The 14446-nt window shown below is 37.1% G+C and overlaps 2 protein-coding genes across 2 annotated transcripts in view; both read left to right on the forward strand.

Annotated features, from left to right (window-relative positions):
* The first annotated feature begins 349 nt into the window (after positions 1–349).
* On the forward strand, positions 350–6420 carry lbh (LBH regulator of WNT signaling pathway). The gene is made up of 3 exons (XM_056761262.1): positions 350–499; positions 4341–4443; positions 5288–6420. The coding sequence occupies exons 2-3, from the start codon at positions 4366–4368 to the stop codon at positions 5486–5488; spliced, it is 279 nt and encodes a 92-aa protein (XP_056617240.1). The 5' UTR covers positions 350–499; positions 4341–4365; the 3' UTR covers positions 5489–6420.
* A 4984-nt stretch (positions 6421–11404) lies between these two features.
* Positions 11405–14446, forward strand: part of lclat1 (lysocardiolipin acyltransferase 1) — a 16026-nt gene continuing 12984 nt past the window's right edge. Inside the window, exon 1 of the mRNA XM_056760687.1 lies at positions 11405–11600. The gene's annotated coding sequence lies outside the window, so the exon portion shown is untranslated. The remainder of the gene's footprint in view (positions 11601–14446) is intronic.

Consider the following 14446-nt stretch of genomic DNA (forward strand, 5'->3'; position numbering starts at 1 on the left):
CGTTAGCAACCGCCAATCAAATCAAAAGAAGAAAAAACATTCCTTTAGAATGCGTAGAATATTCATCTAAGCAAAAAAAATGATTCAATGCTAGTTTATTTACAAAGAGATGTGCACACACCAGTCTGTATTAAATGTGTGTTGCGTTAATGGAAGAGATTGTAATTTAGGTGAGTAGATGTAAGATGGCGCTCTCTGGCAAAGCATAATGCAAGTAACGTCAAATAATCTACTTTATATTTTACAGGAACTGGTCTTTAAACAGAAGTATGTAACTGTGTCTCTTGTTTATTGAGTAGGGTTTGCTTTTCGTTAGATGGCAGCACAGTTTCAGGACTTTAGCTACACCATCCGAGGCGGGCACGAGCACGAGCACGAGCACGAGCACTGGCTCTATTTACCCAGCTGAGCACGAGCAGAAGCAGAGATCACACGGCGACGGATGGACGACATGAGCTGTTTGTGGATACACACGATATTTCTGACGGCATTCCTGAAGGTAAAGATGAACAACACAATCGGCATGCGCGTTTCTTTCTTCTTTTTGACTTTAAATGAGTTTACTTCAAAGTAACCATACACCAGTTGTGATCTCGGACATAAAAGTCTCTCTCGGTGTGATTCATACATCATTGGGACGGGGGTGATAAGTATGAATTCTCCTGGCAACATTTAAAATATAAAGACAGAGTTTGCGCTTGTAACGTTTAAACACACGAGGACTCCTCGTCTGCTTTCTTCTAAGCTTTTAATTGTCCTGATGGAAATTCACACGTTTCGTGTCATTATGGGATTTTAGGACTGACACAGATGGACCTCTCGGAATATATGTTCATGTTTTTATTAACATTTTGATTCCTAAATACGGGTGACGTGCTAATAACACACGTGAGTTAGTTTGTAAAGACTTCTATATTAACTTTTGTCTGTCTGTCTGAGTTATTACATCACAGTTTTCCGTGGAGTTGAATCAACACTAAACAGTCTCGATATAAAGAGTGCATTGATTTACTTATTAAAAGTTACATTCAATACATTTGACATATACGAATGGTGCTTTGTTAGAATGTTTTTTAAAGAAATTCATCGTTTATTATTTGTCTCAATGAGGCTTTTATCTAGGTCAGTTTGACAGCTAAATACATGAATGTATATGTTTCATAAACATTAGATGTAAAGGTATTTTATCTGTCTGTCTGTCTATGGTTATAACTTCTTTTCTTGTGTTCTTTGGCCCGCGGCGCTGACACACCAAAGAGGTTTATTTAAAAAGAACATTTAGGGGGAATATCTTTTACAAACATGGGTTATGAAAACATTACTGGTGTGCATTTTGACACAAAACATTGGCACTGATGTATTTGTCAGTGAAGTGCAAGCTGTTTTGAGTTAAGGTTGGGGAGCTCTAACCATTTTATTTTTGGTCTAGGTCTAGTATTAAAACCTGTATGGGAAACCACCACATTATGTTTTGTATGCCTACAGTTGTTTAATTAAAACTCATTATTTCTGCCCGGCATACGGCTCATGCCTGTGATCACTGGTGATCTGCTCTCCCATTAGTGGTCTTCCATCAATCTAGAGCAGTGGTACAATCATGTGACTCGACAGAAAACTCTGTATATTCATTTACAATTCGTGTTTTAAATATAATTTCAAATGTTTATTACATGATTGATATAAATTAATAGGCCTACATGTCATAAAGCCTACAGGCAATTTAAAAAATGAATGATTGTTTATTTCTCATTGGTGGATGTTTCTCATGCGTGTGACGGCAGCTCAAACACAGAGCGCGAGCAGACAGACGCTTGTGAGTCCATGTCTCTTCAGACGAGCTGTGTGAAAATGAACTTTCTTATGTATTTCTGCACTTGAACTGCTGTTTAAAGCTGTTGTTATTGCTGTAAAGCGCTAATTCAACACACGTTAGCATCTACTTCAGGTTAAGAGTCTCTGCAGGATCGTGTCTCTGTTTGCTGTTTCTTGATGTTTAAGTATACGTATATTTATTTATCTTCTGTGTTAAATATTCTCTATACATTGTTGTTTTGGGACTTGGAACTGTTTGCACATCTTTTCGCCGTCCTGCAAAGCAAAAACTATACACAATTTGGCCACTTCCCGTGACATCAGCGTAGGGCTGCGTGAAACAGCTGAAAAAATAATTTATGTTTCATATCATGTTATCGTGATAATTAATTAAACATTTAATTAGCCTTTATAAAAGACCAGTAAAAAATAAGGTTACCTATAATGTATGATACTATATTATGTATGATTTTTAACTGCCAAATGCTTTGGTCATAAATAAACTTCATAAATAGACTGATCATAACACAGACTGATACAGGTTTATTAGTATTAGATATTAGGTTTATTGATATTTGGCAGCGGTGTTCGATCCTGACACATTCTGCTAATGAAGAACTGATAGACGGTCTGTGTATTCCTTGACTTCTTTTCTGTTTGGGTTTTATCTTTGTATATTAGTAAATTCAGTTTGTGTTCAAACCCAAATGTTGATATGGAACTTTTCATGTTTACATCGATTTGACAATGAAGCTGCCCATTGGTGTTTTTTTGTTCTGTAGCCTTGCAGGAATTTTCCATTTCTTCTTTGGCCTTGACAATTTTTCCCGTAATAGATTGGAGGGGGTTGAATTGTTAAAACCCTCATTTCCTCTTCTCGGCGATGTTTGTGGTATTGTGCCGATGTTCTCAGCAGGATGTTTATACGTTCCTGGTGCTGAAATATTACTAACAATACGGTGTGCACACGTCTGGGCTGCCAGTGCTCATCTTTCTCTCTCTCGTGTAACATCTGTATATTATCTACCTCTTAGTTTATCTTAGCAAGCACTTCTTCTTTTCTTATTCCTTTTTAGTGTTTTGAATTGAACACGTTAATAATAATTCTTGTTAATGTGGAGGGTTACTGTTCATGCAGTGTGTGTCTGTAATACATGAAGGAAAGTTGTTCTGAATTATTAGATCTACTTTCATTTAATTGATAATGACCTTGAGACTGGTTTTGGTCTGTCTGGCACATGACAACAATTGGTAAGGTTATAATTTGCATTTACATATACTAACTTAGCAGATGTGTTTATTGCAAAGCAGCTCACAAAGATAAGGATTCAATCAACGATGTTATTTATTCTGCGAAGTCAGCTACACAATATGCCTCCAGTCGTTGATACAGTACAGAGTTTGGGATTGAACAGGCTTTTGTGCTTTATTTAAAGACACCGTTATTGACTTTGGTTGGGGTTAGTGGAATGTTGAACCCTATTGTTCATTAGTTTTCCACATTCTGCTCTGCTGATAATGATAGTCAGTGTCATGCATCTGTAATGTGGAATTACAGAACTGTATTTTGGGCAGTGTTACATGCACATTTTCTTAAGTCTTTGTCACTAAATCAATACTCATTATTAGGCACACTATATGTTTTTATTTAGTTTTTTTTTGGGCTGCACAATTTGTAGATCATTGTGTCAGGAACACTAAGGCCATGACATCAGTCCAAGGAAATACACATAGTGTGTCGCAATGAACTTATTTGCTTGATGTAAAAATGTAAATGTTCTATAAGGGTTTTGGTCTCATGGTTTTGTGTGATTTCTAATCTAACTGCACTAGTGAACTTGAAATAACCAGTGTGGGACAACCCTGAATTTAAAAATAAAATCTTATCCAAAAACTTCTTGTGACATGTTTATGTTTTTATTTATTGTGCAGAAATACACAAGATTCAGCTGTGTCTGTGACATTTGATTGACTTGGCAGATGTTGTTATCCAAATCACTTTCTACCGAAGGAACACAACAGAGCGATTCATCCACTGAACAGCTGAAGATCAGCATCTCTTCTGAAACTGAAGCCAGTGGAAAGTTTCATGGCTGGTGTCTGTGTGTGCACATGGTGCTTCATACACACCCACCACAACTCGCTTTCATTTTGACTCACTTTCAGTTTGTGACCCACACACAAATGCAGATTGCAACGCAAACGGAGACCGTCATGAGGGGTAACTGTTGTTGGAATTGAAGGCACGTAATCGAGGTCAAGGGTTTGACATTTTCATTCAATCGATTTTTGTTGGGGGGATTTGGGGATTATCCAGTGAGGGATAAACCTGATGCTGTCATCTGTTTTTAGCTGTTATGCAACATGTTTGAGATGTTGGTTAAGGGGGGAAAGGGCTCAGCCCTGCTGTAACATCTTTCACATTGAAAAGACACACAGATCATGATTTCTTAAAAACGATCCTTTGATCTTTCGGTTTTCTGACTCCTGCATTGACTTGTCATTTGTCTTTTGTGTTTCTTTTCCAGCCCAGTGTTTGTAACACGCTGTGATATGACTGATGTTATGATCAGCAACGTATCAATGGAAGACGTGAGACTTAGTCCCGGAAAAGACCATCTCACCTTCCAGGTATAGTAACACCTAAACTTTTGGGTATCATTACTGTAAACTCATATCAAAACTGCTTGTTCTGCTCTTAAAACTTGACAAATTAGGTCGTATTTGAGAAACCTAGATCTGCATTAAACAATTTAGATGTTTTGGCGTATTTGCATGAAACATTCAAAGAGTCTTTTGAAGAAAAATAGGTTTTCTATTTAAAATGTTACAATCCTAGTGAAATTGTCTTTCCTTCATAGTTCTAAACCCTAAAAACATGGGCCGAGAAAACACTCCCACAGTACTGTTAGTCTAAAATGTACTAAAAAAACGTACTATTGCTTTTCAAAAGTTGGCTTTTTAAGATGGTGGATTTATTTGGTTTGTGCTGTTTTCTAGTGTTATTGTTAAGAGTTTATGGTCTGTTATAGAACAGCCTGATCTATCTTTAGCAGGAAAGAATTATTCCCATGGTCTGATTTGACGTAGATGGTTCAGGGTCATGAAGGGGTCTGGCATAGAACTTGACTCTTTATTTATGTGATTTTGTTTCTCATCGTTCACTCTCTTACATTCTAATGTTTTTTCCACTGGGCCTGTTGCCTGGATTCTGCTATTGGTTTCCCATGTACAGTATGTCACTAAATGACACTGAGCTAAAAATACACTTATGCTTCATCCAGATTTTAGATGGAATGGGCCTTTTGGGCAAGTCACTAGAAAAACAGAAGAAAAAAGAAAATACTAGACTGTGTCTTAACCCTTTACAGACAACCCGATTCTGTTCATTTACATGTTATGCATTTGACAGCAGTTTTTATCGACAGGACAACTACACTTCATGTACATGTTTTTTTGTCTTTTCTGTTCTCAGATCTTTCCCGACCCGTCTGACTTTGAACGCTGCTGTAAATTGAAAGATCGGCTGCCGTCCATCGTAGTAGAAGCAACAGAAGGAGAAGTGGAGAGTGGGGAGCTCCGCTGGCCTCCAGAGGATTTTATTGTGAGCGAAGAGGAAGATGAGAAGCGTGATGAAAAAGTCCAGAACGCACAAATGCATGAGACTCCGCATTAGAGACCATTAAACTGACGGTATCTCTTATACATGCATACATACATACATACATACATACATACATACACTTATTTGCACGAGCACAAATGGGTTGGATTAATCACGCGTTGCACAATTAAGATTGCAAATTGACAGAAAAGTAGTCGAAAAAAATCCACAAATTATTTTAATCCACAGGTCTCTAGTAGCCTTTTTTTCAGTCCCATGACAAACCCCAGGGGCAGAACTCACTATAAATTGTTTTCGGTCAGTGTTTTAATTCAAGACCTTCCACCTAAAGGTGTGTTTGTGTATTTTCATGATGCAGAATGCTGTAAATGTTGTTGAGTATTACGGAGTATCCACGGTTGGCAAGCACAGGACAGTGGAGACATGTGAAGGATACACAAATGGTGCTTATTGTGGGAACTAAAGTAAATCAGGACTTTATCTTTCATTTCTGGGGGTTCCAAAAGAATACACACAAATAACACAATAAACTATCATTAGCATTTGTAAGGGGTGAATTTCACTGTAGATATTTACTGTATATCACTTCTGTCTCTATCTGTCTTGTTATAGATAGACGGTCAGTGGTCGTAAATATGAAAGAAAACAATGTTTGTTTTGTGGAGAACCATCAACAGCACAAGTCTCTTTGTTGTCTGTTTTATTGAGAAATGTCGTCTTTCTCTTCAGTAACATGCAAGGGACTCTGAAAGCAGAACGTTGTCTTGACCCTTTCCCAATAAGTCCTTTGTGAATAATGTGTGTTCACATGTGCCTTGTGTGATATTGTGTTTGTACGGCTCGGTGATCAATATCTGTTTTCAGGTCATTTGTTAAATGCTCAGGGACGAAAGTCAACCTTGTGTTTTTATTTGTGTATGCACACCACTTTTTCTCTTTTTTTTGTCTGATTTAAAGTGTTAGCAAATAAATGTTCAAATGTATTTCAAATTGGTCATTTTTTGTTTACTGTAAAGGAAACAAAGCTGTGTGAGTGTTTGTCTGTAGCCTTCTTTTTGTATCCAAGTGGGGCCTTGGACCCGATTACACACCAACTCATGTAGACTTGTCACAGTGGGAACCAAAATTGAGGTCACCATGGGCAAAAAAGCTTCTGAATCGTACCGAACAATATAAAATAAAAAGTTTTCTGATTTTTAGGGTTAGGGGATAAAATATACATTTTATACATTATGAAAATACTGAAACCTATGGACCGTCCCCACAGAGATAATAAACCAGATTTGAAGAGCTGTCTGTTTTCTTCCAACGTTGCTTTTAAAGAAGCACAAAAGCTTTAAATGGCATGACTTCCTACAAAACCTGAACCTTTGAGCATGCATGCATACTGAATGTATCGTGCTAACCGCATGTTGCCTTCCTGTCTCCATAGACAAGCTTGAATTTAGCAAACTTCCTCTGAACATGAGTTATTCTCTGAGGTCATGCTAACCATAACAAGCCTTGTCTTGAAACTCTTGCAAGTGTACTTTATTTCATGGTGACATAAAAAACAGAAATGAATTCTGTGAAAGGACAAGCTATATCGCTTCAAGCATCAGCCGGTGAGAAAGGATAATGGGATGATATTTTGCCCTCTTAACCATTTCTGTTTGATACAAATCACCTGTTGAAAGTTTCAGCATTTTTATTTTTTGTTAGAGAATGTATAAAAGGTGAATATGGAGGTTTGATGTGGTGGCTCTGACATAACAATGGAAGTGTGTCTTCCCGTACTGTTGTCGTATTGGTGGCGTGCCTGTGTGTCATTCAGATTGTGTTGACAGATGCCCTGCAAGAAAAATAGTTTCCAATGGAAAGAATTTAAAGAATGAGATGGAACTGGTATCACAGCCCCTGATGACAACCCCCCCCCCCACACACACACACTTATCCCTGCACACACACGCCTCTAAACGTGTCTCTCACCCTTTAAGCATTTATGGTTTTTTTTGATATGACATAATTGAACAAAAATAAATAAATAAAATGCTTTTCCTGATTCTCATGCTGTGGGTGCTCTCACAAACACACTTTGTGTGTTATATTCATTCATTCAACTTTTATTTCCAGACTCAAGGTCAATTAGAAAAAAAACATACAACACATACAATACACAGTTGACAAAAGACAATTATAGCAGTATTTTCTCATAGATGACTGGTATTGGATCACACTTTGCCTAGGATTTGACAACAACATGATAATATCATTCTGTGAATTATCCAGCCAACACATAAATGTACACAATAAATGTCTCATTAAAGCCATAAAAGTTATTTCTCTTGACATACAAAACAGATTCCTTACACTACTCCACCTAGTTTTCTTCAAAATAGTTCTCATACAATCATTATAGGCCAGGGGTGTTCAAAGTCAGTGCTGGAGGGCCTGTGTCCTGCAAAGTTTAGCTTCAACCCTAATCAAACACACCTGAACATCTAATCAAGGCTTCACAAAGCAGACTAGAATCTTCCAAACAGGTGTGTTGAGCCAAGTTGGAGCTAAACTCTGCAGGACTGTGGCCCTCCAGGACTACATTGGACACTCCTGTTGTAGGCAGTTTGAAGCTAACATAAACTCACCTTTTAAACTCAACCTATAAAGGAGCGGTATATAAAAAGCATTACAAGATGTACTTAAAAGTTATATCTTAACCTGATCTGAACATATAAAATATTCTTAAAAACATATTGTCTTGGGCATAATGCATACGGCGCTGCCTGTACATTTCATCATCATCACCCATTTCATCATTAATAATGATTCCTAAATATTTAATTTTTCTGCGTACGTTTAGATCTTGCCCTGCCCAGAGAAAATGAAGATCCATATCTCCTTTGGTTCTACATATCATGACAGCACTCTTTTCTTGTATTATATTGCACATCATATTTGATCCCATAATCGGAACATATGGTTAGAAGCTGTTGAAAATCTTCAGCATACATACATTAAGGTATTATTAGCAAGCATACATCTAATCCTATAGTTACTTCATTGTTCTGACAATTTATTCATATTAACATGAAACAAGGTTGGTGAGAGTAGACCTCCCTGTCACACTCCAAAAGGATTTAGGAGTATATCTTCATGCACATCTAGAAGTGATTATTTTTGCTGTGTGTGTGTGTGCGCGTGCGTGTGTGTGTTATACTGTACCATTTGCAACAATTGTATCATTTTATTTGAAAACATTTAAATAAATAATTTGTCTCCATATGTGATCGCTATAATCATGTAATGAAAATAATGTAAAGAATTCTAATTCCTTCAGGCAGCAGACACTGAAAAATTCTACAAACAAAGGCCTTTTCCTTACAGACATACAATGATAATAAAAATACAGATGGTTCTTCATTCAACTCACTGAATGTGAAAATTGTGACAAACAAATAAACACAAACAAAGTTATTGAGTGAGGGAGTGAAGTATCGTTTCCCCATACTTGGAAATTGTGATATGCGTCTAACCCATTGAAGTGCACACACGAACACATGCACACTGTGAACACACACCCGGTGCAGCGGCCGGACAGCTATTTTTTCTGCAATGCCTAAGATTGGGATTTTAGTGCCTTGCTCACTCTCTGGATAATGAGAGGCGTTCACTCACTCACTCACTCACTCACCTACATGTCCTGGGACTCGAATCTGCAAGCTTAGGGTAACAAGTCCTGATCTCTTAACTGCCACTTACATTTACATTTAGTCATTTAGCAGACGCTTTTATCCAAAGACACTTACAAGTTGGGTAAACAATGGAAGCAAATGGGTCAAACATTAGGACAACAAAAAGCATAAGAGCAATAAAAACATGTCTCATACAGCCTACTACAGTGCACAGAGCCAAGTTAAGTTTATCTAAGCATGCTTTTTTTTTATTCGATATTGTAGAAAAGATATAGAAATCAGAAATGATCAGTCAGATGCAGACAGAAGAGATGTGTTTTCAGCCGATTCTTAAAGAGCGCCACAGAATCTGCTGATCTTGTAGCAGCAGGCAGGACATTCCACAAATGTGGAACCGATCCAGAGAAGGTTTGAGAGAGTGATTTTTTTTACCTTTTTGGGATGACACCACAAGACGTCGTTCGTAAGGATCTGGGGGTACATAAGTCTGCATAAGTGAATGAAGATAAGGGGGTGCCAAACCAGTGGTGGTCTTGTGGCCCTTCAAATGAGTTTATCTAAACACAACACTGTTCTGGGATCAAGATTGATCAGAATGCTTCTCCTTTCTTATTCTCTTTTTTTAGATAATAGTTTATTATGGGTTAGTCTTGTATGTGAGAGACCTGCTCATTGAAGTAATGTTTGCTCATGATTGCAGATGGTTATGTGCTATTGTTGTATAGTGAGTCTCTCTCATCAGTGGGTTATACACTCAAAAAAATAATATGTTGGACTAACTTAACTTTTTTATGTCAACTGGTTGCACGTAACTGGATTACATTGAAATTAAATAACATTTTTTATTTCAGTAAATGTAAGTTAATTGCTTAAGGTAAAAGCAATGTTGTTTAGTTGAATCAATTTAACAGACTTTGTTTTGTTTTAAACTATTGAGTTAATTAACTTCAGTTATCCTAAAATTTATATTTTTACGTTCAACCAAAATAAATTCTACAGTTTCATTCAGTTCCTGTTTATTCAATGAATTTATTCAATAATTTCAATAACTTTTACAACATTTTCCAACCAGAATAACTTGTGTAATCTCTAAAGACTACCTTTACTTTTCAATATCAAAGGCATGTACATTAATTTTTTTTTCCAACAAGAATAACTTGTACAAACTCTGTAATCTCTAAAGACTGCCAACCTAACCAAAGGCAACACTTTTCTGAACAAGGGTAACCACCAAACTCAAAAATATAACTAACTCTTTAAAACTTTTAAGATAAATGAACATTAAACACTAACAAGTGTTTATTTTTACTGAAAAATGCACGATATAAAACACTTATTTAAGAAAATAGCTCTCAAAATGCAGTGTACGCAAAGCATGCTGGGAAATATAAGTCCTCTGCCCTATTATAACTATTTTATGTTAACACAACACAACTCCTTTATGTTGTCCCAACATGAATGGATTCAGTTATATGACTAAACATAAAACAATCATGTTGTAACCATATTTTCCAAAAGTTGTGTTGCTTTAACTTAAGCAAGTTAAGTAAATTGAACAGACAGCAAACATTTTTTTTTTGAGTGTAGTACTTTACTGTCACACTCAATGGCCTTCTGTATTCATAGTCGGCATTAAATAAAATGATCACTTATTGTTTTACACAGTGGTGAATTAAAGTTTTTTTATAAATGATTTATCTGTGCATGATTTGTTTTATTCATTTGCACCTGCAATCTTTAATCAAAAACGTTTCCCCCCCTCGAAGGTTAGGTTAGAAGGAATACAGCTACCTCCAGTGGGCAATAATGGGAAATGATGGGCGGGACAGTGGACGGATAGTAGAAGAATTTCTGCTGTGACACATATGATTTATTAGTTTTTCCACAACAGACATTCCACAACATTAGTTGTCATGTCTTGTCATTAAATGAGTACATATTTACATATATGAGACTAACCATTTGAAGCATACTGTATGTTTTATAGACTGCAAAAATAGCAAGTATTTCACCAATATTGCAGAATACTCCTCAAGCTGACTAATAAAACTATACTGTAGGATGTAGAGTTGAAAACTATAAGCATATAACATTTCCCCAAGACACACGCAAGCATGAATACAGCATCTGAAATACAACCAGCTCGGAATCATGACAGTACAAGTGGGAATTACCACATTTCCGAGAGCACGTGCAGTCAGCATTGCACACGTGACAATAAACATGAGAGGCGGGGCTTAGAAGCTCGGTAGTCCTCCGTCATTGGTCCACCTCAGCGGCTTGCGTCAGACGCGGAAGTGAAAGATAGGAAAAGGAAACCATGGCTGCCACGGCAAACGAGTTGACAAGCTTTTCTTTCTATCTTATGTTTTCTTTTCATAATCGATCTGATCTCATTTAACTGACGTAAAATCATAAATTATAATCGATCAGCGCTCGCTCGCACATGATGTTTGAATGTCGTCACGTGAGATCATCAGTTTACATGTAAAGTGAGTAACGTCAAATGAACGCCACAGTGCTGAACTTCATGATAATGTTTGTTTCACGGTGTACATATGAACACATTCACATGCGATTATTCACGTTAACTAGTTCACCGTTGAGTCTCTGTGTGTTGATCGCGATATACTGAAAGAAAGCTTTTTGATCAAATTAAAGTCGAATTAAAGGGTGTGTTGCACCAACAAAGATTAAAGTAATAGAGCTAATCAAGGGTTAGTTGATCCTAGTTTTATTTTAATTCCAGTTGTGTTGCAGCACTTAAATTTTAAGAAAGATTAACTTTAACCTTGTATTTAAAACGCCATCTGCGATTAATTTGATCCGCCATGATGGATTTGCGGGATAACTCAATACCAATTCCGCTGTCATGTAAAAAGGAAATAAACAGCTTGTGCACGTTGAAGGAATGTAATTGTGCTATCTGAGGCTGATCACCCATAAACCCATTTCACACGCCGTGAGGGACATGACAGTTGAGCCGCAGATCTTGAGCGTCTGAGGTGCGACTGTTCTAAAACACGTGTCCTCTCAGGATCATGTCGGTCTTTTCCCGTTTAAACACAGACGTTTTGCTTGCATGTATTGGCCTAAAGAAATCTTCAAGAAAATGTTTAGTGGAAACAATAAAACTGGCACCAAGCTCATAGAGTGCATTAAATATACCATGAAATGTACACTGTGTTTTATTTTCTCAGGCTGATATTAGTTTAAAGATATGATCAGTTTGTAGTAGCTTTCCGGTTGCTCAGTGGTTAGATCATGGCGCCACAACGTCAAGGTCATGGGTTTGATCTTAGAGGATTGCACATACTTGCAAACTAATGTATAGGAAAATGCTGAGTGGCATTGGATAAAATGTCTGCCAAATGCATAAATGTAGTAAAAAAGGCCACATAGTAAGTGGTGTAAGGATCATTTTATAACAATATTACTCCCCCCCCCCCCCGAGCAAATATATGTCCAATAGACTAATTTCTACATCTTCGACAATGTTTTAAAGATTGCCCTTCATTGGCCAAAAGGAAAAGGTGTTTCTATGTCTTTTATGACGTTTCTGAACGTGTGATGTTGACGTATAGGAGACCTTTGTACAATGTAAAAACTGGTTCAAATCTGGAGTTTATCAGACTAATTTCAGTTTTCATGAGAATTAATTCAACTCTTTGAAATAAATTAAGTTGAATGATTTGACTGCAGTATGATAGCATAGCAACCATTAAATAAATATTAGGTTTGTGTGTACCTAGAAAAACCATCATTATTTTGATCAGTGTTTGCTTAAGTTGGACTCTTGATCCTTGACTTTTGGTTCATTCATTAATTTCGGTCATGTAATAGTGTTTTACAAACACGTGTGCACTGAGAAAGGCAGAGATGCTTTTACAAAAGTTGCGGCTGTTCTCATGCTAATAAAATCTAGTCGTTTTAAACATTATTGATCAGTTAATGACTGTTCTAGTCAATGCTTAAGTGTTGAGAGAAATAAACAACAACATTTAACTGACACATTATACCATCCTCAACTAGGGTCACAATCCTCAAAATAATTCCAACGAACAATCAACTGCAATGAATGCTGGGAGTCATGAATGAGTTTTGTACTATGATGTTACCCATCATGCATTGCAGCATGAAGCTTTCTTTTGGTGATTGTCACCATTGTTTCATATGCAGATTAGTGATGTCTTTGCGTGTTAAAGTGGTTTAGAAGTTTGTGAATATGTTTGTGAATACATTCTTAACAGTTAATTGTAACTTGCTATCTTACTGCATTCAACTCGGTCTATTTCAAGGAGTCTCTCTTTATTTATTTCCATGTGTGGACTGAAACTGGTCTGATGACTTGAAATTTCAACCAGTTTTTACTTTGTACAGAGTTCCACTGGACGTCAATATTAGACCATCAGGAGACGTCATAAAAAGTCGTAAATGCACCTTTCACTTCTGGCCCATAAAGGGACGTCTTTTTAATGTCTTCAAGTTTTTGGATGGGACTCGAGTGGAGACCAATTCTGAACATGTTTGAGTAGGGTTTGAGACATAGTCGAAAGGTTTACAGGTCCATGACAAGACCAAGACAATTAAAGTAAGGTCTGGAAACCGAGTTTTAGACTGAGTCAGAGTCTCGAAACTTCAACACTGTGTAGATTATTTCTAATAACAAGCCGAGAAGAACAGTTAATTGGCAAAACTTGGCTAGCTAGAGATTATGCCAGCTCCACTGAACATTTCGTGCCATCCTCCTGTGAGAGCCTGCAGACTGACTGACCATCAGCATCTCTGGCAATTCCATCACCACCCAAGAGCAAAGACGTTCTACTTGTCACATTAATGCTAAATTTACAATACTTAGTATTTAATGCTAAACTTACATCACATTTAGACATGTGCCCGGTTAACCGTGGTTACCACTAAATCCTGCTGAAAACCGAGCTGGCTGCGATAATGCAAGTTAATGATTATTTTATTGATGCGTAGCTTGTCACTTGTCACTTCCTGTGAGTGTGTTCACTACTTACTGGATGGGTTAAAAGCAGAGGTCACATTTCGGGTACGGCTCACCATACCTGACAAATAGGTCACTTTCACTCACTTCACTTGTCGGTGAAGCACAGCTCTGGGACAGTAGGAAATGCTGCTGGATCTAAAAGCAGTGCAAGTTTGAGTCGCTTATAACGTGCATTTAAAAAAGCAACACCCTCAAACATGATCATTATAAATATACTTTATTATCATGAATATACCTGCGGAGGCTTGAGGATCAGTGATAAAAACATGTCTTTAGACATTTCCTAGAACTACATGTGGTCTTCTTCTGCATTGCGTATTTAGA

The sequence above is a fragment of the Triplophysa dalaica genome, chromosome 11 (assembly GCF_015846415.1).
Source record: "Triplophysa dalaica isolate WHDGS20190420 chromosome 11, ASM1584641v1, whole genome shotgun sequence".
NCBI classification, from domain to species: domain Eukaryota; kingdom Metazoa; phylum Chordata; class Actinopteri; order Cypriniformes; family Nemacheilidae; genus Triplophysa; species Triplophysa dalaica.

Bases quoted from the DNA above. Each gene is read 5' to 3' on its own strand.
- lbh (XM_056761262.1), top strand. From the start codon at position 4,366: ATGACTGATGTTATGATCAGCAACGTATCAATGGAAGACGTGAGACTT. The intron at 4,444-5,287 runs GTATAGTAACAC...TTCTGTTCTCAG, and splicing joins AAGACCATCTCACCTTCCAG to ATCTTTCCCGACCCGTCTGA.